Below are 25,816 nucleotides of genomic sequence, written 5' to 3' on the forward strand. Positions count from 1 at the left end.
TATTTGTAGAAAGGATAAGTAGTCAACACACCAGAAATTCAGGAGCAGTGCGTCACAGTCAGCAGCTAGGCAGAAACTGACAATGGTCCACCCAACTGTCATTAGAATCAGCTGTCATTAGAATCAGCTGGCATTCTAAAATGCCAGCTGATTACATCACAATGCTGGCGCGAGGGGAGTGGGGAAGGCGACCTAGGAGGGACAAAGCTAAGGGAAAGGCAAGGATAAATATCAACACAATGTCAGTCAGTTGGAAGCTGACCAGATATCGAAAGGGGCATACTAGTTGGAAGTTTTTGTGACGACGTTGGCCTGGGCAGGGGTGCCATTGCGCCCTTCCCATGGAGGAAAAACAATTAGGTAGAAATATTGGTGAAAATGTCACAAGTGGCCTCTCAGCATGGCAGCCAGCCAGATAGGAGTAAACAGTTTTAGAAAGAGAAGAAATTGACACAACCGTGTTTGAGCGACTACAAAGTCAAGTTCTCAATATGAATACATCAGTGTTTACCCCAATCAATGCAATGCCATTCAATAAACGTTAATGTCCTTACATTCACACACGACATCAACAGTTAGATGGTAATGTAAAATCCTCCGCTTTCTGAAGGAAAGAGTGAATTTTGGTTAGATGGTAATGATAGAGCGCGCGAGGCCACCCGACCAACAGTTTTCGCCGTTTCCGGCTTCAGGGCCCATATACTTTTCAAATCACCATATACATCGATCAGGTGACTTCACGAGCTCTATCAAGTTGGTGTGTGTGTGTTCCCTGCTACCAAATTTCGGTGCACCCGACTTACCATCCACCGATGCGGGTGCCTAATGACCACAATGAATCAGGGAGCTAGCTGTAAAGGAAAGGCAGCAAAATACAAACCCAACCAATATCATTCAAATACTGTTTAAATGACCACGGACAACTGGAAGTTTTAAAATGTTTATCTAAAGTTCAATATTTTCTTGCATGAGATACAGCAAAATAAGGCAATCAATAACCAAGATAACGTAAATCACATAGGCAGAAAGAAATAATGACAGAGTAATCATCAAGGTACTAAATAAAATGTAACGAGAAAAGATACTATGCAAGTCAGTATTTATCTAAACAGGGATAGACTATGTGTGTGTTACTGTAGAAGAGCTTATAATGAATAACACGCTTCACTTAAGGTGAAGGGGCCTTTGAACAATCTAGGCAACGAAGTTCTAGACCATATCAGAAAATGACACACTGCTATGCAAAATATAATTTCTAACAATTGAGAAGACATAGGAATAACTTTGCAAAATTATAAATGACTGTTCAAATAGTTGCGGAAAGGCATGGAAATATAACATATGCAATGTTGAACTTTATTTAAGCAAAAGTTAGAAATTCAGAAGGTGCAAGAATTTTCAAGAGGTTCAGAGTAATATTTACCTAGAAAAGGTGTGGAAACCAAACCCTGGCCACGGGTCAGTTAAAGACAGGAAACCCTCAAGGAAGGATACCCCTCAAAGGACAGCAGGTGCAGAATGGACACCCAGGACAGGACAGGATACCCTCGGAATAGGAATCAGGACAGGACCCTCTTCAGGACAGGACCGGAACCCACAGTTCGGAAGCAACGCCTGCGCTCCACCCGCTCTGCAGCTATCGATCAAGACCCCGATTGGGTCAACGAACTCCCAGTTAAGTGCCTTGCCAGCACTTTAAGGTTCAGTAAAACCTTAGTCTATGGTCAAATTCGGACAGAGTGCTCCGCAGCGCTCTGTATCTTCAGTCACCTATTGAGTGCGTTGGGTCAGTGACAGGTCAGCTAAACCAGACAAGTCGGACGGTTCACTAGGTGAACCCAGGGTAGATATACAGTTTGGGGACAGTGTACCACCCCCCAATGTTGCAAAGTGTCAGAATCCCTCAATTTCAATTGGTCCTAAGGTAGGGTTTGGGTAACACACCAATCACAATACGCGAATTGAAGCCTTCATTAACATATTTGGGTACCGCCTAGCAGATTTGGGGTTCCCATGAGCTAACAGTAGCGCAACAATACAATGTATCATATAAGGAGCCACATTCGCTGTTCTCGCAGGGCAGAGGTGACTTTCTCAGGAGCATCTCGCCCATCACTGCCAGCTGGCTATGTTCCATCAGCCAAGGTCCCTCGTGCTGCCGAATGTCGCACAGGCGCAGAAGGGACCTCCAATATGGCTCTCCTCTCACTCAGACCCCCATTTCCCGCGGTACATGAAAAGTAAGCGAAAACAAATTAATACATAATAATGTCATTATGAAAAACACAGCACAGGGTTGGTACTTTTAACTCATCATCAAGATATAAACTTATGCAATTAAATGTTAGCTACATTGAGACGGACACAAGAGCAGTGGCACGAGCTATACCACATGATAAGCACAGCTATGAATTACGCATGCGCATAACTTTCCCTCCACTTCTGCAGACGCGTCAGGACACGTGAGTGTGGCTGACGCATGCGCAGTAACTAAAATACAAGCGACGGCCATTTTTTAAAAGGACACGGATTAATTCATTAGAAATACACATAGGCAAGCGTCTTAAACTTTTACTCAAACTTAATATAAATGTTAGTAAGACGTACATTTATCACCTTGTTATACATAAACGAGGTTCTTGATTTCGGCAAGCCGCAAATATGCGAAGCTTTGCTTCATCAATCCCCTCTTTGATGATATTTACTATCATCACAAATTATAATGGAACCAGATGCCAACTTTCTTTCACACTTTATAAAGTTCTATTTCTTCCAGCAACCGTTCTAGCTTTTCTCTTTCAGTTTTAGCAGGGTGAGAAGTCTTCACCTTTTTGTATATCTGATCATTCACTTCCTCTAATTCAATCTCATCCACACTTCGTTTCACTCCTCTTGCATTAACCTCGTGCTTTTTGGTGCGCTTGCGGTATTTACAGCATAAGAAAATGGAAAGTATAATAAGACCTATAATACCAATTGGCATCAGAATTTTGAATAATAAGCTTTTACCTATGCTAGCAAGCCAATGACCTACATTTGAGAGACCATCTACCAGTCTCTTCCAGGCACTATCAACCTCGAGTGGTTTGAGTTCCTTTGCCAAATTAGTAATGTTTTTCACATATCTTTTGATCTGTACACTTTTGTCCGGAATATAAGTGCAACAATGTTGCGCCTTCAACATCCGGCAGACTCCGCCCTCTTTCGCTAATAAGGTGTCAAGAGCAAGTCGATTTTGTAAAACCATTGATCTGATCGCAACCATTTCAGTATTGACCAGCAGAAATCCATGAGCTGTTTCAGTAGACAGCACATCTACTATAGTAGACAATTTGCAAATTCTGTGAGTATTCAGAACCACTCCCACTCCAGGTATCAGTGCACTGAAAATACTACCCATAATTTCACCTATACTTTCTCTTTTACTACGCACTAAGCCGTTAGTATCTTCATTGCTTCCAGCTTTTCCATTCACATGGTATATTTTCGGGAAAACAATGCCAAAGTAGCAGCTTCCATACCAGTGATCCGGCAATTTGAAATAAGCCTTGTCCCCACAAATATAATAAATTCCAGGAAACACAGGCTCTGACCCATTTTTGAAACCCCAACCTCCAATTACCTTGTAATTATGTTCGCATTCACTGGAACCAATGAAAACATTATTATAATAGCTAGTCTTCTCGCGGTGAAGACATAGCTTGCCTTTCTTTTCAAAATCCAGCAACAGAGCAGGACCCGCTCCACCAGATGAGGTGCCTTCCATGTTTTCTGCCCACTTTGGCTTTTTCTGACTTTCGTCATTAGCCTTCTTCTGAATTTTAATTCTCCTTTTCTCTGCCATGTTCAGGAACATCTTTTCCTGCTCACGCAAAGAACAAGTCAAGTTATCTCTGTGTGCATCTGCTATGTCAATGTTCCCTATAGTCAGAAAGTAGTCTCCCATATATCTTATGGTGTCAGTTTTGGTATGTACAGGATTCAAGTTCCCACGTATAGGAAGTTCAGAAAAGATCACGTCATTGTTAGAGTAATAATACTGTAACGGTCCCCTTTTGTAAAATAAACTAGCTAAAATGCTACAGGAAATTCCATACGTTAATGGCAGATGATGGTATGTCACGCCTTCAGCCACCGAAGTAGGTAGCTTCATGCAGACATAGCAATCTTCAATTTCCATAGTCTCTACATAATGTATTAACAAGTTTGCGAAAACATTCAAATGTGTCCTGTTTTTCATTCCATGATAATGTAGTCCTTTCTCATCTGATGCTTCTAAGTCTCGTTTAGTTTGTCTCAATGCTCTCTCATGTCTTTCTACACTCTGTGTTGTCAGCTCCTCATTGTCAGTATTTACAACTTCAGTAGGGACAATGTTAGTATCTTTACTTACAGCAAAGGGAATGAAAATTGTTAATCCTATCCAAATAACTATCAGTACTACTACACTACATATACACACCTTGCAACACGTCTTAAAACGGCTGCAACTAGGTCTACCATTCACTGTTGAATCAGACATTTTAGCTCAGAAGGAGTGTTCTCACCCCTCTTTTTTACTTTTTACACAACTAGCTTACTTTGTGCAAATTCACGGTGGTTCGTCTTCCTCTTCAGCTGAGTACTCTGGGACAGGTTCTCCGTCGCTCACGTCAGTTATATCAAGATCTTCAAGTTCTTCCAAAACCAGTGTCCATTCAGGAGACTTGTACTTTTTGTTTTGTCTTTTTATTCGCTCACTCCTTCTTTTGGAAGAATCCTCTTCTTGCTCTGCTATTCGAGCACTTCTTCTTGCTTCTGCACGTTTTTCTTCCACTGTCTTTATCCTTAGTCTCAGTCTTTTTACAAACCTAGGTTCAAGGTTGTTTCTTTTCTTTAGTCTCTTAGTCGGTACTTGGATTTCACTTTCTTTTCTTATTCTCTTGTTCTCTTTATCTTGTGGTAATTCTTCTCCACTTTCTTCTCCTACTTCTCTTATCTGACTAGTTCCAGGGCTAGCATCAAATTCTTCTGCCTGGTTGCTAATCTGGCCTTGTTCAGGAATATTTTGTTTTTGGCTTTCAATTGTCTCTTTTTCTGTTTCTGTTTCCTGAACCCGTTTTTCTAACCCTATCTGATCCTGTTCAAGCACTTCGATCTCTTGATTTTCTTCTGCTCGAACTATTACTCTATGTCTAGTCTGTCCCTTATCCACATCAGGAGTTAGTGGAGGAGTATCAAACACTTGCTCTGTATCCTGCACTTGTTCAGTATCAGGTACTTGTTCAGTCTTGTTCACTTGATCTGTATCAATCACGTGCTCTGTCCCTGTCTGACCTTCTCCTTCCTCAGTTTTGATTTTAATCTCAAGTGGCTGAGGTTCTTCGCCTGTGCCTTGCTTTTCCTGACTAGTCCACTCTCTACCTTCACTAAGTCGTTCTCTTGTTCTGATAGGATCTTCGGTCAGATCAATCATCGGTATCCATTCTTCTGGCCATATGCTTGGCAGCTCGTCTTCAGCTACTTCTGGCTCAGTTTCCTGGACCTCTTCAGCAGGCTGGTTTCTTGGCAGTTCGCAGTCAACTACTCCTGGGCCAACGTCTGCTGTTTCTGCAACCTGACTGGTGCTGGGCTGCTCGTTGTCAGTTGCTACTGGTCTGGCTTCTTCAGGGTCCTCTGCTGGTTGCCCTGGTTCTTCAAATCCTTTGTCTGGCAATACCTTCTGAGTGTGTCCGGCGTGGATCCACTGGGGAACACCTGCGACTTTTACTGCAGTGGTTGTCACCAGGATTACTTGGCGTTTCTTTCCCCACCTTGGTGCCAGACAGCTTGATCGAGTGTGCTTCTTTATTTTGACCCAGTCTCCTGGAACCAAGTTGTGGAGAGGAGTCGTTGGATTAAGGATGCCGTCGTCTCCAATCTGGCGAGAGATAGAACGCACTTGGTCACCCAATCTTCTGCAGTATTCAAGCACCAAATCATCAGTAATACTCAACAGTTTGCTTCCTGGCACCCATGCTTGTCTCATCACTCTTCCCATAATGATTTCATGGGGACTTAGGCCTGTCTTGCGGTCTGGAACACTTCTCAGTCCCATCAGGACCAGGGGCAGGGCCTTCACCCAGTTCATGCCAGTAGCATCTGTCAGCTTTGCTAGTCTGTTTTTGATAGTTCCATTTACTTGTTCCACTATTCCAGAAGCCTCTGGGTGGTATGCACAATGGAGTTTCTGCCTTATTCCAAAGGCCTTACAGAGTTCAGCCAGTATGTCATTCTGGAAATGTCCACCCTTATCTGATTCAATAATGCATGGTATTCCGAACCTAGGTATCAGTTCTTTTAGTAAACACTTCGCTACTGTCAGTGCGTCACTTTTGGGAGTAGGGTAAGCTTCTACCCATTTCGAAAATACGCACACAATGACAAGGACATATCGCTTTCCTTCACAATGGGGCATGGTGATGAAATCAATCTGTATTTTTATAAAGGGACCCCCTGACCTCCCAATCTTGCTCAGTTCAACCATTGTCCTCTTGCCTGGGTTCATCTGTTGACATGACAGGCACCTCTGGCAGAGGGATTCTGCCACCTTCCTGAATTTCTTGCTGTACCAAGTCTGTTGAAATACCAGAATCATGGCATCCCTACCAATGTGTGATCCTTCATGTATTAATCTTGCCATTGTGCCAAGCAAGTGTCGGGGTAACACAGGCATACCAGTTGGACCTATGATGACACCATCCACACGTCTCGGTCTACATCCATCCTCCTTCCATTTCTCTCTTTCTTGCCAAGGAGCCGACTCCTGCCACTCTCTCACCTCATCCCATGTAGGCACTTCCTCAAACACCTGAAGCTGGCAGCTGGTTCCTGGCCCCCCTCGTTTTGGATTTACAATATACCGATCTTTGGCACACCATTGAGCCACTCGATCAGCATAATCGTTTCCCAGAGATACTCTGTCCATGCTCCTTTGATGAGCAGTACATTTTACCACTGCCAGTTCTTTGGGTAACTGGATGGCCTCTAAAAGGTCATGAACAACTTTTGCATTCCGAATGGGAGTACCTGAGGAAGTCATGAATTCCCTCTGCAGCCATAATTGGCCAAAGTCATGCACAACGCCATAACAGTACTGACTGTCAGTATACACTGTTATGCGTAAGTCCTTCCCAATTTTGCAAGCCATTATCATGGCTATCAATTCGGCTACTTGTGCAGACTTGATGTTATATAGGTAACCTGCTTGTTCAATTTTTGTGAAAGACACTACTGCATAAGCAGCACTCAAGCCTCCTAATTCATGTCTTAGGCAGGAACCATCCACAAATAGTTCTTTATCATGCTCAGGCAATGGTACTTCTTTTATGTCAGGGCGTGGCTTGGTACTGAACTCTGTCAGATCAATACAATCATGTTCATCATCATCCCCACCTTCTATTTCCAAGGGGTCGGGGAGTAAGGTGGCAGGGTTCAGAATACCGCACCTAACAATGCTTACATTTGCTGCACCCACAAGAATCCTCTCGTATTTAGTCAGCCGACTAGGGGTGAGATACTGTGTTTTAGTTCTGGTCAATAGAATTACCACTCCATGTGAAACATACACAGTCACAGGATGTCCCATGACAATGGACTCACTCTGTTCCAAACTTGCACAGGTAGCAGCTACTGCTTTTAGACAGCCTGGTAACCCAGCAGCTACTGGGTCCAGTGTGGCAGAGAAATAAGCCACAGGCCTTCTGGTCGTGCCATGTTCTTGAGTCAGGACAGACAATGCGCAATTATCGCGAGTGTCACAGAAAAGGGCAAACTCTTTGGAATAATCTGGCATTCCCAACGCAGGGGCTGTACACAGACAGTTTTTCAATCTTGTGAAAGCCATTAGACTTTCATCGTCCCACTGTACAACATCTGGCATTCCTCTCGTGGTCATTTTTATCAAGGGCCTGGCTAAGGCTGCAAATCCCAGAATCCACTGCCTGCAGTACCCTAATACACCCAGGAACATTCTGACTTCTTTTTGAGTACGGGGCAACTGCATTTTTTGAATTATTCTCACTCTTTCTGAAGTGACTTTTCTGACACCCTTTTCTATCTGGTGTCCTAGATATTTCACTGATTTTGCACAGAACTGTAGTTTGTCAGGGGCCACTTTATGCCCTTTCTCACACAGGTGATTTAGGAGGGCAATGGTGTCAACTACACAGTCCCTGTGACTTTTAGACGCCACTAGAAGGTCGTCTATGTACTGCACTAATACAGAGTTCCCAGGTAAGATCAAAGTCTCTAGACATTTTTTCAAGATCTGATTAAAGATAGAGGGACTCTCTGTATACCCTTGAGGGACCCTGTTCCAACAATACACGTGACCCTCGAAAGCAAATGAGAAAAGAAATTTGCTGTCGGGGTGCAGGGGTATCGAAAAGAATGCATGACACAAATCAATCACAGTGAACCACTCAGCATCCCAAGGAATCTGGTACAATATCACTGCAGGGTTTGGGACAATAGGGCAGCAAGGAACTACAATTTTGTTAACCTTTCTCAGGTCCTGCACTACCCTATACTTGCCACTAGGCTTTTTAATGCCCATAATCGGTGAGTTGCATGGGCTGCTCATCACTTCCTGTATGATGTTTCCTTCCAATAGTTTTTGTATTTCCAGAGTGACACCTGCTTTCACTTCAGCATTCATTCGGTAGGGCCTAGTGTTAGGATATACTGCATTGTCCTTGATGGCTATTTGTATGGGGTCCACATCTTTCATCAACCCCACATCTTTTCCAGTGAAATCCCACACCTCTGGCTTTACGGCTTCCTGTAGTTCTTGGGGCAAGTCCTGCAGGGTCAATCTTTTAATTTCTGAGTCAGGTCTAAGCAATAATAATTTATAAATGCCGTCTTCATCTGGGGTCTGTATTTCAACACCTTTTGGTGTGCAAAAGATGGTACAGTTCATTTTGCACAGCAAATCACGTCCCAGTAAATTTACTGGACTGGTGTCACAGACGACAAATCTATGCATCTGTTTAAAATTTCCAATTGAAATCTCCATTGGTTCGGTAACAGGAGTACTAATCAATTGATTAGATACACCTACTACTTGGATATTTTCTCCCGAGAGGGGTAGGTTTGGAACGTCCACTGTTCTTACAGTAGAACGGGTATGGCCAGTGTCCAACAGAAAGGTGACATCATTTCCGTCAACCTTTCCTTCAATATATGGTCCAGACTGGTCTACCGGCAAGGAAGCGCCAAGTACGCACTCCTCGTCCTCCCCTCTCAGGCCCCGTCAGTCCTGATCATTACAAAGGAAGGTATCATTCAGCAGATACTGCGAAGTTGCTGTATTTCTGTTCTCCCCGCTTTCCCAAACCTCTATCTCTTCATTTTCTGCCTGTCTTCCCCTGTATACCTGTTTGGGTGCTCGAGGCACCTGAACTGTTTTTACCTGGGGTTGAGTCTTTCTTGGTCTTTCTTTCTGCGTCTGTGGAATTAAATCAGGAGTTTTCTCATTAACATCGACTAATTGGGGACACTCGTTTCGCCAGTGTCCAATTTCGCCGCACTGATGGCAGGGAAATTTTTTCATAGCCTCTTCCCTGCTAAATTTGGGCCGGGGCTTTCCTCCACCCCCTCCCCCAGGACTTTTGTTCTCAGCATTTTTAACCATGTTACTCAATTGTTTTTCCTGTTGTTCTGCGAGCTTCACCTGAGCCCACATAACCTTCTCCTTAAGGGCCTTTTTCTTTTCTGCCATCTCGTCCTCGCAGTACTTAGCGTACCGCAGGACCTCATCCATTTTCTTAGTATGCCAACAGATTTTATTGTCTTTTATCCACTGACAAATTTCAGGTCTTAAACCATTTACAAACCTGTAAATAAAGTGCGTCATATCCTTCAGGTCGATGTTGTCAATACCACTGTATGTTTTAAATACCTGCAATAACCTCTCATAGAAGGAGTGCACTGTCTCGTCCCTTTCCTGTGTTGTTCTATCTATCTTTGTCCAATCAGTTTCCTTTGCGGGCACCTTTTCTTTCAAATGCTGAATTACCTGCTCATACTTTCGCATGACATCCTTTGATGGCTCCCCTGTTTCCTTGTTTCTGGGATACTCTTCACTGGGCCAATCTATGTTTATTTTACACTGGGTCCATAAATCTACTGGAACCACAATGTCGAAAAACCCATCCAGGTCTTTCCACAGACATTTCTGTACCTTCACGAACCTCTCCACTTGCCGGTACCAGTCAACTGGTTTCTCTCTTAATTTTGGAAAATCGTTCGTGAAGGACACAATATCCTGCCTAGACCAAGGGACATGCACATATTTCCCTCCTGGAACTTCGCGCATGGGGCATAACTGCTCAGGTTTTTCTACCTCTCTTAAAGCAAACTCGGGAGTCACTTGTCGGGAGCGAACCTCTTCCCTCTTTTTCGCCCACCTGCTTCTCCATTTTTCCACATCTCCCCATTTCTGCAGTACCCCCATTAATTCTTTAATCTGCAACTTCTTCCCTGCCACATTCAGGTGTTCTATATCTTTGTCTGAGAAGTCTGCTCTGTACGGTTTCTGTAAGGGCTTGGATTTTGAGATATCTACCCCCATACTAACTGCTGTTTCGGTCAGTTTTTCGTGGAGCACTCTGGTGTTCCTTGTAAAGCTTTTACATATGAACGACAATTCTTCCTCAGAGTAGGTATTTAATCGATCCAACCCCACATTTCCTGCCATTAATTCTTCTATTTCGACCCTCAGCTTGTAGAGGTCTAAAGGTTTTGTTTGCGGAGTCTGCTTCTCTAATTCACGACTCCAACTCTCAATTTCATCCGGAGTTACCAGAGAGACATTCCTAGTACCGGTTGCTGTTTCTAATTTAATTTCCTTTGTATTAAAAGGATTATACCTCTGCTGTATTCCCTTTACAGTCTGTTTGTTTGGTAATTCCAAGAACGCAACTTCAGACTCGCATTCACTGGACTGATCATCTATGATGATTGGTTCCTGTCTCGGGGTTGCCATGACTGGGGTCATAACTGGAGTAATCGGATTTCCCTGACCATTTCCGTATAACGGGACCACCGGTCCAATAGTTACTGGAATAGTCAATGCCTCAGGACTAGTATTTATCTGAGAAATTTTCTGAATTATTTCTGTTCTTTGTCTAGCTAGAGCCTCTTGCTCCTTTTCCACTAGTACCCTTCTTAGAGTTGTGTCATGTAATATCTGGGGAGTCAATGGAGGAGTAAAACTCGGGGCAGTAGGATGCGTTTCACTTGGTCCTCCCCCATAATTTGGTTTCGGGAATAAAGTTCCAGTATTAAAGGACCTGCGCTCTTCCCCATATGGAGGTTGAACAAAAGGCAGTCCCGAATTCGAAGGTTTCTCTTCGCTTTCATACAAGGGTCTGGGGAAAAAAGTTTTCGTACGTGGATATTTTTCTTCCTGACTTGCGGGCACTTTGGGATATATATCCCTTGTTTCCGCCAGTTCGGGTTTCTCAGGATAGGGTAATACTTGACCACCCCCTCCCAGTCCCAGGGACCTGTCTTCTTCCTTTAGGAAGTGGCGTCGGGGAACATCTCCTACACTGGAAGGTCGGGTTCCCTCATTGTAAGGTGGCGGACTTCTGGTACAGATGTCATCTATTAGTTCATCATCTGAATCCCCCAGGGCCCCCCAATGCTTACATTTTTCAGTACTTTTCTCACCCGCTCCAATGTTATGACATGCCGGCATCATGGGAAACAGACCCTCAACAATCATGCTCTGCCTCCACTGTTTCATCCTTTTATCCCTGGATTCCTGTTTCTGCCTGGGGTACCACTTGGTCAAACCCTTGTCCATTCGGGGTCTTTCTCTTTCAAAAGCCTCAATCTCCCATTCCTCTAATGCCTCATACTGCGTTAGTCTCGGTCTGGGATGCAGTTCATTCATTCGGGTTCTTAAATTAAATAAGATCCTACCATTGAAAGTACCATCTAACGGAAAAGCCAATACTCCGTCATCTTTTGTGTACTTCACCCAATTCTCCAGCCACACACAGGTATTGTACCCTCGGTCAAACATCATGAATGAGGCAGGAGTATTGGGTGCTGGGACAAGAACACCTTCCCTAGATTTAATCGGTTTGTCCGTTTTAAAATAATTTTTCACCTTACTTACAAGGGACATTTTCCTCTTGGTTCCGTACATAATATCGTATCTGTTAGCCTTCCACTGATCCCTTTCAAACCCTAGATGCCTTGGATCAGGTCGCGTCTCTGTAGTCCGCGAGTGCCACATACGACTTCTGCGCTAACTTTGTTTACAAACTACCTCCAATCAGAACGCGCTTCAGAAATTCGTGCAACCAATGGGTGCGCGACACAAAATAAGCTCCGCCAATGGGTGCGCGGCCCCTTCGTGAGACAGTTCCCACGCTCCGGCGCTCACCCCTCCTTTACAATTTCAGCTCCGCTACCCGCCCGCTGCGTCCACCAATCCCAGCGCGGCACAGAGTGACGTCAGAGGCGCTTCGCGACTGACTCCCTCCCTTCACAAGGTAACGGAAACTTTCTTTCTTTTAAAGTGCTCAGTGCTTGGTTATTTTACAACAAATACACATTCGCCACAGTGCTCAAGTGTCTAGACAGAGAAAGAATTCTTTTACAACAAGTAAACTACTTCCATTTACTTTTCACTCGCTGCGGGCAGATCTCTTCCGCCTACCCTTCACTCTAGCATCGGTGAACCTGTTATTCCCCTAAACTCATCCACTTCTTTCCGGGATATATTCCGAGTTTAAGGTTTCTCAGCGGACCCCTCTGCTTTCACGCTAGCTCCGAGGAACCTGCTACTCTTCCGATGTGACCCTTACTAGGTTACGCCACTATGGGAATTTTGCCAATGAACCCCGTTACTGTCATTTATTCACACATGTATTCAGAAAACCCTAGTTAGTGCTTCCCGGTTATCCTAACCTGCACCTAACTTTCCTCGAACCTGTGACCTCAGGACAATGGATTCTATTCACCACTTGCCCTTTCAATTCCCCGGGGAGTTCGGACAACAAGAAACAAGACGGTTGACAATTGCATGGATTAGTACATATAACAATATAAGAACAAGAATAATAACAATACAAAAATTCATGAGTTTCAGCAGCGTATTCACAAGAGAGTGATCAGTTCCCTCAGAACAGCCGCTCTTTTAGCAGCATTAATATAATAGCAGCTTCCGACTTAACTAGTCCAACTAATCCTGCCTAACCTTTAGCTAGTCCCTAACCATCCTCTGCTACCAGAAAACTGATAGAGCGCGCGAGGCCACCCGACCAACAGTTTTCGCCGTTTCCGGCTTCAGGGCCCATATACTTTTCAAATCACCATATACATCGATCAGGTGACTTCACCAGCTCTATCAAGTTGGTGTGTGTGTGTTCCCTGCTACCAAATTTCGGTGCACCCGACTTACCATCCACCGATGCGGGTGCCTAATGACCACAATGAATCAGGGAGCTAGCTGTAAAGGAAAGGCAGCAAAATACAAACCCAACCAATATCATTCAAATACTGTTTAAATGACCACGGACAACTGGAAGTTTTAAAATGTTTATCTAAAGTTCAATATTTTCTTGCATGAGATACAGCAAAATAAGGCAATCAATAACCAAGATAACGTAAATCACATAGGCAGAAAGAAATAATGACAGAGTAATCATCAAGGTACTAAATAAAATGTAACGAGAAAAGATACTATGCAAGTCAGTATTTATCTAAACAGGGATAGACTATGTGTGTGTTACTGTAGAAGAGCTTATAATGAATAACACGCTTCACTTAAGGTGAAGGGGCCTTTGAACAATCTAGGCAACGAAGTTCTAGACCATATCAGAAAATGACACACTGCTATGCAAAATATAATTTCTAACAATTGAGAAGACATAGGAATAACTTTGCAAAATTATAAATGACTGTTCAAATAGTTGCGGAAAGGCATGGAAATATAACATATGCAATGTTGAACTTTATTTAAGCAAAAGTTAGAAATTCAGAAGGTGCAAGAATTTTCAAGAGGTTCAGAGTAATATTTACCTAGAAAAGGTGTGGAAACCAAACCCTGGCCACGGGTCAGTTAAAGACAGGAAACCCTCAAGGAAGGATACCCCTCAAAGGACAGCAGGTGCAGAATGGACACCCAGGACAGGACAGGATACCCTCGGAATAGGAATCAGGACAGGACCCTCTTCAGGAGAGGACCGGAACCCACAGTTCGGAAGCAACGCCTGCGCTCCACCCGCTCTGCAGCTATCGATCAAGACCCCGATTGGGTCAACGAACTCCCAGTTAAGTGCCTTGCCAGCACTTTAAGGTTCAGTAAAACCTTAGTCTATGGTCAAATTCGGACAGAGTGCTCCGCAGCGCTCTGTATCTTCAGTCACCTATTGAGTGCGTTGGGTCAGTGACAGGTCAGCTAAACCAGACAAGTCGGACGGTTCACTAGGTGAACCCAGGGTAGATATACAGTTTGGGGACAGTGTACCACCCCCCAATGTTGCAAAGTGTCAGAATCCCTCAATTTCAATTGGTCCTAAGGTAGGGTTTGGGTAACACACCAATCACAATACGCGAATTGAAGCCTTCATTAACATATTTGGGTACCGCCTAGCAGATTTGGGGTTCCCATGAGCTAACAGTAGCGCAACAATACAATGTATCATATAAGGAGCCACATTCGCTGTTCTCGCAGGGCAGAGGTGACTTTCTCAGGAGCATCTCGCCCATCACTGCCAGCTGGCTATGTTCCATCAGCCAAGGTCCCTCGTGCTGCCGAATGTCGCACAGGCGCAGAAGGGACCTCCAATATGGCTCTCCTCTCACTCAGACCCCCATTTCCCGCGGTACATGAAAAGTAAGCGAAAACAAATTAATACATAATAATGTCATTATGAAAAACACAGCACAGGGTTGGTACTTTTAACTCATCATCAAGATATAAACTTATGCAATTAAATGTTAGCTACATTGAGACGGACACAAGAGCAGTGGCACGAGCTATACCACATGATAAGCACAGCTATGAATTACGCATGCGCATAACTTTCCCTCCACTTCTGCAGACGCGTCAGGACACGTGAGTGTGGCTGACGCATGCGCAGTAACTAAAATACAAGCGACGGCCATTTTTTAAAAGGACACGGATTAATTCATTAGAAATACACATAGGCAAGCGTCTTAAACTTTTACTCAAACTTAATATAAATGTTAGTAAGACGTACATTTATTACCTTGTTATACATAAACGAGGTTCTTGATTTCGGCAAGCCGCAAATATGCGAAGCTTTGCTTCATCAGTAATACCCCACTATTTGGATAAAATAATAAATCTAAAAAGTCCACTGATTAGTTTACCTATTTATATACTATTTTATTGGCAGAGTTAATTCATCCAGTAGGTTCTCTTCCAAATTTAGCAATGTCTTAAAAGTTGGGGAATTGTCTGTTACCACTCAACTCTAAATCAGGCGGCTAAATATTAACCAAGTTTCATCTCAAGATTTGACTCGAATACACGTAGACGGTTGCACGTGTGAAATAATACGGATTGAAACTTTTTGAACTAACCACCAAGTAAACATAATTCCTTGAAGTACAGGATAAAGGGCCTACTTTGAGACATTGGGAAACCACTTACATTACCACTATATAGATGGAACTATAACATCTCCACAGAGATGGTGGACATATAACAATCCGAGTACATGATTAGACTGGACCTTGATCAATTAGAGAATCTCTCACCCAGATTAGAATATACCATTAGGGAAATTTGACTTCCTGACAGTATACCTAGGGCCAGATGTAGGTAATTCTAATTTACCGATTCATAAATATCGAATTTTACCGATTTGGTATTTATGAATCGGTAAATTAGAAGGTGGGAGATGTAGGTAAATTTTAATATTCAATTACCGAATCGGTAACATTCAGTATTTACCGATTCGGTAAATACCGAATCGGTATTGCCCATTGATTCCTATGGGCCTTGAAGCCCATAGGAATCAATGGGCAATACCGATTTGGTATTTACCGAATCGGTAAATACCGAATCCCGCAAGGGTGCAGGGGGTGTCACTTTGACACCCTCTAGCACCCCAAGTACAGGCTTGTGTGACATGTGGCACACATGCATGTGTGTCACATGGCACAGGTGTGCATGCACAGATGTGCATGCACACCTGAATTCGGTATTTTACCACCCAATTGGATTGGGTGGTAAAATACCGACTCTTAAGGGCCTGTGGCACTCTTAGGAGTGTCACCTACATATGGATTTACCGAATCGGTAAAATTACCGATTCAGTATTTTACAGAATCTGTAAATTTACCGATTCGGTAAATTTACCGATTCTGTAAAATGATGGCCCCTACATGTCAAACACCAAATACCGGTCGGTAACGGCCGAATTCGGCCGTTACCGACCGGTATTTGCTCTCCTACATCTGGCCCATGATTGATGACCTCTATCAGGAAAATTAAGTATCGCTTTTTGAACTTGAAATAATTCCATATTAAACAATGCATAGAACCCCCTGGCCACTATACAGATGTAACGAAATGTTTTTCTGAACCTGAAGAAGGTGATACAAAATTGTTTTTTCACCGAAACGTGTCTAGACCAGTTATTACACATCTGGGAATCCTACCCAAGAATCAAACAAAAGAAGAACTAATCAGTAATAATTGAACAGACTTTTGAATGCTAATTTTGACTTCTACAATCATGTTGAAGAGTAACAGCGAGTAGAATCCCACCTACAGATGTGTATTTTATTGTCAGTTTTTGTGTGGTATGGTTGATAGTATGTTTGATGAGAATGAAAGGTGAGAATGGAGGTACGATGGTTTTATTTGGGGGTTTCCACAATTGAGAGATTTGAATCTTTAATTTTCAATTAAATTAAATGGTTATATGAATTTGTATTAATTTGTAAAGGTTTTATGATCACACGAGTTTAAAACATTTAAAAAAATTAAAAAACGCAAATGTTTTGATAAATAATAAAACTAAGAAAAAAAGTTTATGTGATCAGATTTTGTTTATGGGGAAATGTCATTTTTTGAGTGATTACCAATGTTGAAATAAGAAAGGTCTGATTAGAGGTTGTTTCATAGTCATCTCAAGATTCATGCATCAGATAATAAGCAGTGGAAGCTGGCAATGTAACTCCACAGTTTCTACTGTATGGATGACTGCCTGTCTGACTGAAACAATCAGGAAATACTACTGTCTTGAGATATCAGAGCAACACACAGAGTCCCTCAGCTTCACAGGTGATGGAATGCTAACTTTGAGAGCCTCCCATCTAGGTGCAGCATGTGCTGGTGGGACATGGTATCCGAATAGGCATTGTGTTGCCATACTGCGATGATGTCACTGTTGTATCTGTAGTTGTAGTGATAGTGCACGCGCGTGTTGCCATGCTTAGTAATGCGGGTGCCATGGTTTGCTGGTGCCATTAATTCTACTTTGTGTTTAAATGTAATCACACATTTTATGAGTGACATTCCATGTTCTGCGGTTCTAGTTGCTGATCTGTTGTGGCTGTTAGCCAGTCCGTTGTTGAACCACGGAGGTGGAGGTCGCTAGAGAATGGGCTCCATCTTCACACCTAATGAAGAATAAATTACTCACAACTGGATCACACTTCGTGGATTGTGCCAATTCGTTTGTGCCGTGAATGTAACTGTCACTTCATTTTATCTTGGTCACCAGGCCTCCTCTCCTTTGGAGTGAAAGAGTCCACGATGGTGAATAAGGTGTTCACGGCTGTAAACATGCTGGTCCTGATGTTTGTTATCATCACCGGATTCATCAAAGGCGACCTCAGGAATTGGAGCCTAACTGAAGAGAATTTGAGGACTGATGCTGAAAAAATGAGGTAAAAAAGCACCAGAGCTCTTGCTTAATGATCAAGTAATTTAAAGAAGAAACCACTTCCCCTGCACATAAAAACTCTCTGCTTGGAGTTCCTTCTGCTCCCGTGGAAGCCAAGGGTAAAAGGTAATGTTATGATAGTTGAAATTCAAATATATTCCAGTTAGAAGTGTTGTTTCTTCAGCTGAGTAGTACATTTCTTAAAAAGGTAAAGTTCATCCAACAGTCGTCAGGTGTGAAGTTTTTAATGTTGTAGTAAAAGTATGCACAGTTAGTTCAAGATGTCATAAGTGAGATACATATTTAGTCATTCATAAAAGCTAAGCAGCCAGAATTCAGAAGGGATACTGAAAGTAGTTGATTGAGTTTTCTAAATAGATACCAGTACCAGACTAAAGAAATAAAGCTTACCACTTTAAGCAACTTCTTCTATCTTATCACCAGAATAAAACATAATCTCTCCTGCAGAAATAGATACTGGGTGCTGCATGTTAACTCAAACCCAACAAAAAGATATTTCTCCTGAATTAAAAGGTACCAAATTCCGCCTGCATCGGGAGACATAGTTGAAGGATTAGATGAGTTATTCCTAGAGCTGGGCAAGGAAATCTTGTTGTGCAAGTGGGGCTTTAGTCGGTCACAGGGGTGTCTACATGTGGTATAAAGGGGGTGGAGTTTGTGGTCTACTATCCATTCAAGATAGTCCATCGGGCATCAGTGATAAGAGGGTTAAGGCCTGTGGCTCAAGAAGAATTGAATGATGTTGTCCATGCTGAAGCCTATGGCAGATGTTCTGGAGATTTATTTTTGGGTTCCCAGACCAGTTTCCATAATGCAGAAGTAACAACTGTGCATTGGAGATATTGTACAGCAGTAGGAACAAACTTGAGGTATCCACCCCCGGTTGTATTGAAGATGGGGACGTGTTTTAAGTTAACCATTAGTTCTCCAGTTATAAATGCCAAATCACATTAGAGTAGAGCAAAAATGTTAAGATTTTTGGAAAGTTAAGAAACATCTTTACTACAAAGAAATTGCGAGATTTTTTGATTGGCCAGCACTTATGTGATATCAGGAGCTTGTCGACAATAATAGATAACCGAAGATGTAGTTTAGCTACATCTATTTCATAATTTGGGACACATTTCTCTTTCAGGGTGGTTTGACACTAATATCATCACATCCAAGGGCGGTTTGGCACACTATTATCCATCACAGGCATACAAAAGAAGTGCCTTTCTATTAGTGGGTGATATGGAGCAGGTTCTGCTGTTTGTGAGATATTAGTGATACATTATGACTTGTGGAAGGATTGTCCATTAGAAAGGCACCCTGTGTTTCAGTGAGACTGTAATTTTCTGCACTTCTACGTGAGATGTTTAAGGCTTCTCTCTTCTAATCCCACTGCCTGTCTTACTTGCAGTAACCGGTCATTGGCTGCCAATGAGACGGAACACTTTGGAGTTGGAGGGTTCATGCCTTTTGGCTTCACGGGCACGTTGGCTGGAGCTGCGACTTGCTTCTATGCCTTTGTCGGTTTTGACTGCATCGCAACAACAGGTGAGGGAGAAATGCAGAGGGGCACATGCAAAGCGCTCCTGAATGTCAAGAACTCAGTGTACTACATATTGCTTCTGCATATGTTCTGCTCTGGAAGCGCCTGAAAAGGTGGAATCCAGATAGAGGGGTGAAATGTTCACACTGTCACCTGCAGGAAATTCACTGTGCCTGGTCATTCCAGCAGGTGAAATACTGTAAGCTCATTTTCCCAAGGTAAGTGTTGTGAAGAAGACTCTACACGAAGGTAAGTCCAGTTCTGGTATTTATTGGATCTCCTCTGCTCATCACAAGTACAGCACTGCCTCTCCTTTTCTCTGCAAGTTCTCTCACGCTCCTGTCGTAACATTCTAATGCAGCCTCTGAATCAACTGTAGGGAAATACCAACCGGGTAAGAGAGGGAGGGGTGGAACAAGGGAAAGTGCAAGGGAAAAGAACACCCACCAAAATGCATGCAATGGGAAATGAAGATAAAGTTAAATGTAAACAGAAATATATATCACAGGAAACTGAAAATAAATAAGTCAAGAGAATAAAACAGTAAGGGCAAGATGTATCAACATACCCTTTTGCGATTTCCAAATTGCGATTTTTAAGGAATCGCTATTTGGGAATTGCAAAATGACATGTATGTAGAAAATCACTATTTTTTAGCGATTTCTTAAAATTTCTTATTTGCGATTAGCAAATTGCTAATCGCAAATAAGGAATAATTTCCCATTCATTTCTAATCGCAAATTGAGAATAATTTCAAGGGTGCAGGGGTGTCTCAAGGACACCCTGCTGCACCCCTGAAAATGAAATGTGTGCGCATATGGCGCACATACATGCCCTAAAGGCATGTATGAGCATCACATGGCACCTTTACAAATTGCATAAAGTGCATTTGTAAAACAATTCGCAAATTACCACCAACTACAAGTTGGTGGTAATTTGCGATTTCTTAGCCTAAATTTGCTAAAATGAAATGTTTCATAGATAGCATTTAAATCATCGCAATTTGCGATTTCTTCAATGCTTGCGCAATATTAAGGAATCGCAAAATTTGCGATTCCTTAATATTGCAAAATGTTTGCATGATACATCTCATTTCCCGTTTTTCTAGTCACAAACGCTGCTATTTTGCGAATTGCAGCGTTTGCGACAAGAAAAAAGCTTGATACATCTAACCCCAAGTGTCTTACATTTCACCTTCTTAGTCATACATCTGACCCTAAATCAACATAATGCAAGTAACACAATTGTTTTGGTTCATCGCCTGACAAGAATTAAAACAAAATTGCAAAACCCAAGGTAATTGACAAAAATTGGACGTTTTTGTTCAATGGTGGAGAGGTTATAGAGTTAGGATTTATTTACGGGATTTCTAGAAAGAGAGAGGTTGAAAAAATAGGTCTGTGTATACACAGTATGTTTAACAAATACAGAAGTATTTTTTGGAGAAAAAATATTTTATGATGGTGTTCAACTGGGAACCCCACTGCCTTGTATAGACATATCTGGCACACGTATTTTCAAAGCTAGTTGTGTTAATAGTGCTTACTTACCACAACAGACACCCTTCTTTCAATCCCACTATTACTTCGAGTTTCCCAGGCGCAATCTTTGACAAGAGAAAGAGAGGTGAGACAGAGGAGGGAGGGAGATGTGAGAGAAGATAGAGGACTGTTTTTGTCTGTCTGTCTCCCTGAATCTGGCAGGGAGCGGGTTGGGATCACTATGTACTGTTGGTAAGAAGCTTGGATATCCGAATCATCCTGCCCTAAAATATGTAAAGTGGATCATCTGAGGGGCAGAGTAGGGGGTTGAGATGATTTTTAGAGATAAATTTGGTTGTATGGCCCGTCCAGACCCACTTTTTGGAGTGTTAGAGGCACTCGTTTTTTGCCACCACCCTCTCACCCCAGCAATCTGTGGCCGGGGCCTTAGTTTATCGACGCCCAGGGCCAGCAGGCCCTTTCCTCAATTCATTGTGGGATGCACTAACACAATTGGCCCGTAGGTGCGCCCACGTTCCTCTACTGGGAGATTTTAATCTCTATTTGGATAACAGAGGAGAAGGAAGTGATCTCGCTAAGTGAAAGCATTTCTTCCTTGGCACTGTCTCAATCTGTGTTTAACCCTGTGCATCAGGCGGATGCCTAGTGCCCAGAGTGGAATGGTGTGAACAACTGGCTTACTATTTTCAGACCAAGATCGAGAATATTGAAGCAGCCTCCTTCCTGGCAAGTAGCAAGAGGAGACTAGGGGAAACATGGCACACCCAAGTCCACAGCTTGATTCCTCTAGGACGCTCGACAGGTTTAACTCGATTTCCATGGAAGACGCTTTCGAAGCAATCTGCAACCTTAAGTCCGGCACCCCATTCCTAGAGGGAAGAGGTCAGGAGGTAAGGTGCCCCCGTGTTCATCTGGGTCTAGTGAGCTGCACAAGGGGGAGTGCCACATGGCTCAGCTCTGAGCCCGACTCTCTTTAATATTTATCTCACCCCCATTGCTTTTTTTTGACTGAGGCCCTGGAAACAAAAAATATTTCTTATGCTGAAGGCACCCAGCTACTATTTTCCTGAGGCAGTGATGAGATGTTTCCAGGTGAAAAAGAATAGAATCTGCTGAACAACGGTTTTTCGATGGCTGACACACCATCAGCTTAAATGTAATGCAGTAAAAACAGAAATCATCAGGCACAAGAGCCCTGGCAGTCGTTTTGCCTGTGGATGCTCCTCCTCCACTTCCCCAGGCGAGTGTGGTGAAGAGCTTAGGCATTAAGTTTGATGGCGTGCTATCCTTTTTACCTCAGGCCAATGCTGTGATTGGGACTTGTTTTCGTCTGCTGCGTGTCTTAAAGTTACTGCACTTTCTCTATCTTTCAGCAAGGAAACAGGTAGTTCAGACCTTAATAACATCTAGGTTTGACTACAATAATGTACTGTACTTGGGTCTGCCTGACTTCCTGATTAGGAAATTGTAGGTGGTCCAAAACACAGCAGCCCAGACTCATCTCGGTCTGCCTTTTGAGAACACTCGCTTCCCCTTATCTAAGGGAACTGCGCTGGCTTCCGATAAGGAAGAGAATCCTTTTGAGACCCTGCTGTACATAGGGCTCTTCATCAGTCTGGGGCTGTCTATCTTACAGCAAGGGTCGGCTTTCATGTTCTACTCAGACGTTTGTGCTCTGCCAATAATTTTCAGGCCACAACTCCAATGATCCAGCGGTCCAGGACGGGAGGCAGGTCCTTTTTAGGTCTCTAATAAACAAAGAGATTCTATCAAAAAAGTGATAACATGGTAAAATTTTAATTTTTTAATTGGTTTCAATTTTTCTAACAAACGTGCTAGGCTCTCTCTTAAAGGTGAAAAGACCAGAGCGCAATGTGCTTTTTTAAAATACCCCTCACACACTAAAAAAATCCAATAGTGTCATGCTTCATCATAGGGGTCTTCCCGCCCCTATAACGGGACGGGGCGTGCTACGACCAAGCGAATACGCGGGAGCACTTATATTGTGACAGTGACTATGTGTGAGTGCACAGGTGTCAGTGAAAGTGTAGGGACCTCAAAAAAGTGAATTAATAAAAAATATAAAAATTCCCTGGCATAGTAGAAAAAATACTTTATTCACTTCTCTAGCTGGGAACATTAAGAAGGGGTTGTGAGGTAGAGCAGTAGCTAGCTACCTAGTCGACATGTTTCGTAAGCAGTCCCCTACTGCTTACTCATCAGGACCAAAAAGCGATCCCTACTAGAATATACTCAGTTCTACAGAATATGCCTACTGTCCTACAAACAGCACAGCAAAAATAAGCTGACTGTTTCGCGCTCCGGGGCATGAGTTGGCCCAGTGAAGCAAAAAATAATGATACAAATAGTACCAAAAAAGGGACCTATTATGGTCTACTTTTTAGTTAGTTTCAATGCCCCATGAGTTTGCAGGCGAGGGGTGTTCTTCCGCGGTAATGTCCGGCGAGGAGAAGAAGTAGCACGGGGGTGGGAACAATGCTTCTTCTCCTCGCCGGACATTACCGCGGAAGAACACCCCTCGCCTGCAAACTCATGGGGCATTGAAACTAACTAAAAAGTAGACCATAATAGGTCCCTTTTTTGGTACTATTTGTATCATTATTTTTTGCTTCACTGGGCCAACTCATGCCCCGGAGCGCGAAACAGTCAGCTTATTTTTGCTGTGCTGTTTGTAGGACAGTAGGCATATTCTGTAGAACTGAGTATATTCTAGTAGGGATCGCTTTTTGGTCCTGATGAGTAAGCAGTAGGGGACTGCTTACGAAACATGTCGACTAGGTAGCTAGCTACTGCTCTACCTCACAACCCCTTCTTAATGTTCCCAGCTAGAGAAGTGAATAAAGTATTTTTTCTACTATGCCAGGGAATTTTTATATTTTTTATTAATTCACTTTTTTGAGGTCCCTACACTTTCACTGACACCTGTGCACTCACACATAGTCACTGTCACAATATAAGTGCTCCCGCGTATTCGCTTGGTCGTAGCACGCCCCGTCCCGTTATAGGGGCGGGAAGACCCCTATGATGAAGCATGACACTATTGGATTTTTTTAGTGTGTGAGGGGTATTTTAAAAAAGCACATTGCGCTCTGGTCTTTTCACCTTTAAGAGAGAGCCTAGCACGTTTGTTAGAAAAATTGAAACCAATTAAAAAATTAAAATTTTACCATGTTATCACTTTTTTGATAGAATCTCTTTGTTTATTAAAGTTCTGTTAGGAGGGTGATTCTATCAGTACCTCTACGCTCCCCCTTTGTTTTGCCTTTTTAGGTCTCGCCTGAGCCAATGCGCTTGCGCATTGCTCCGGTGAGATTATAGTAAGGGGAAAAGAACAGTCTACCAAAACGGCGGATTAGACACAGTTCATGTGATCTATGCGCGTGCACAAACCAGCCACGTCACACACCACCATTTGTCTGTGCCTCGCATCAGACTTCAAAGGCTGCCGCTCCCCCAATTAGACTTCAAAGGCTGCCGCTCCCCCACACCCTGCATCAGACTTCAAAGGAATGCGCTCCCACTCCCCCGCCCCCCGCCACAGCAATGCCAAGAGCTTGTTTTGCTTTTGTGCTTGCATCTTCCTTCCTTGTCCCTGGGTGTTTTCCGTGTTCTCCCATTCAGTGCCTTCTCGACCCCGTACTTGATTGCTGTCCAAGCCCCAGCCCTCGCTGCCTTTATCATTATGCACTCTCCCTGTGTTTTCCTTTTTCCCCTTGCTTTTACCCGGCTCCATCATTCTGTGCTTTGAAACTGAACGCGCTTTGTTGCACTCAACCTTGCGTGTTCTTAGCTTCAGTCTCTGTGCTGCTGCACCACATGACTCAGGGGCACCACTCACGGGCACCACCACATGACTCAGGGACACCACCACATCACTCAGGGATACCACCACATCACTTAGGGCATCACCACATCACTCAGAGACACCACCACATCACTCAGGGACACCACCACATCACTCACAGACACCACCACATCACTCAGGGGCACCACCAAATCACTCAGGGAAACCACCACATCACTCAGGGACACCGCCACATCACTCATATACACCACCACATCGCTCAGGGACACCACCACATCACTCAGGAACACCACCACATCACTCAGGGACACCACCACATCACTCAGGGACACCACCACATCACTCAGGGGCACCACTCAGGGGCACCACCACATCATGCAGGGACACCACCACATCACTCAGGACACCACCACATCACTCAGGAACACCACCACATCACTCAGGGACACCACCACATCACTCAGGGGCACCACTCAGGGGCACAACCACAATGCTCAGGGACATCACCACATCACTCTGGGACACCACCACATCACTCAGGGACACCACCACATCACTCAGGAACACCACCAAATCACTCAGGAACACCACCACATCACTCAGGGACACCACCACATCACTCAGGGACACCACCACATCACTTAGGGACACTACCACATCACTTAGGGACACCACCACATCACTCAGGGACACCACCACATCACTCAGGGGCACCACACAGGGGCACCACCACATCACTCAGGGACACCACCACATCACTCAGGGACACCACCACATCACTCAGGGACACCACCACATCACTCAGGGGCACCACTCAGGGGCACCACTCAGGGGCACCACCACATCACTCAGGGACACCACCACATCACTCAGGGACACCACCACATCACTCAGGAACACCACCACATCCCTCTGGGACACCACCACATCACTCAGGAACACCACCACATCACTCAGGGACACCACCACATCACTCGGGGACACCACCACATCACTCGGGGACACTACCACATCACTCGGGGACACC

The 25,816-nt window shown here is 43.7% G+C and overlaps 1 protein-coding gene across 1 annotated transcript in view; it reads left to right on the forward strand.

Annotated features, from left to right (window-relative positions):
- Window positions 1–25,816, forward strand: part of LOC144769491 (cationic amino acid transporter 2-like) — a 448,818-nt gene that overhangs the window by 340,264 nt on the left and 82,738 nt on the right. The window contains exons 4-5 of the mRNA XM_078653623.1: window positions 17,745–17,910; window positions 19,330–19,466. Coding sequence (XP_078509749.1) covers window positions 17,745–17,910; window positions 19,330–19,466 — 303 coding nt within the window. The remainder of the gene's footprint in view (window positions 1–17,744; window positions 17,911–19,329; window positions 19,467–25,816) is intronic.

Source organism: Lissotriton helveticus, chromosome 7, assembly GCF_964261635.1.
Source record: "Lissotriton helveticus chromosome 7, aLisHel1.1, whole genome shotgun sequence".
Classification (NCBI taxonomy): domain Eukaryota; kingdom Metazoa; phylum Chordata; class Amphibia; order Caudata; family Salamandridae; genus Lissotriton; species Lissotriton helveticus.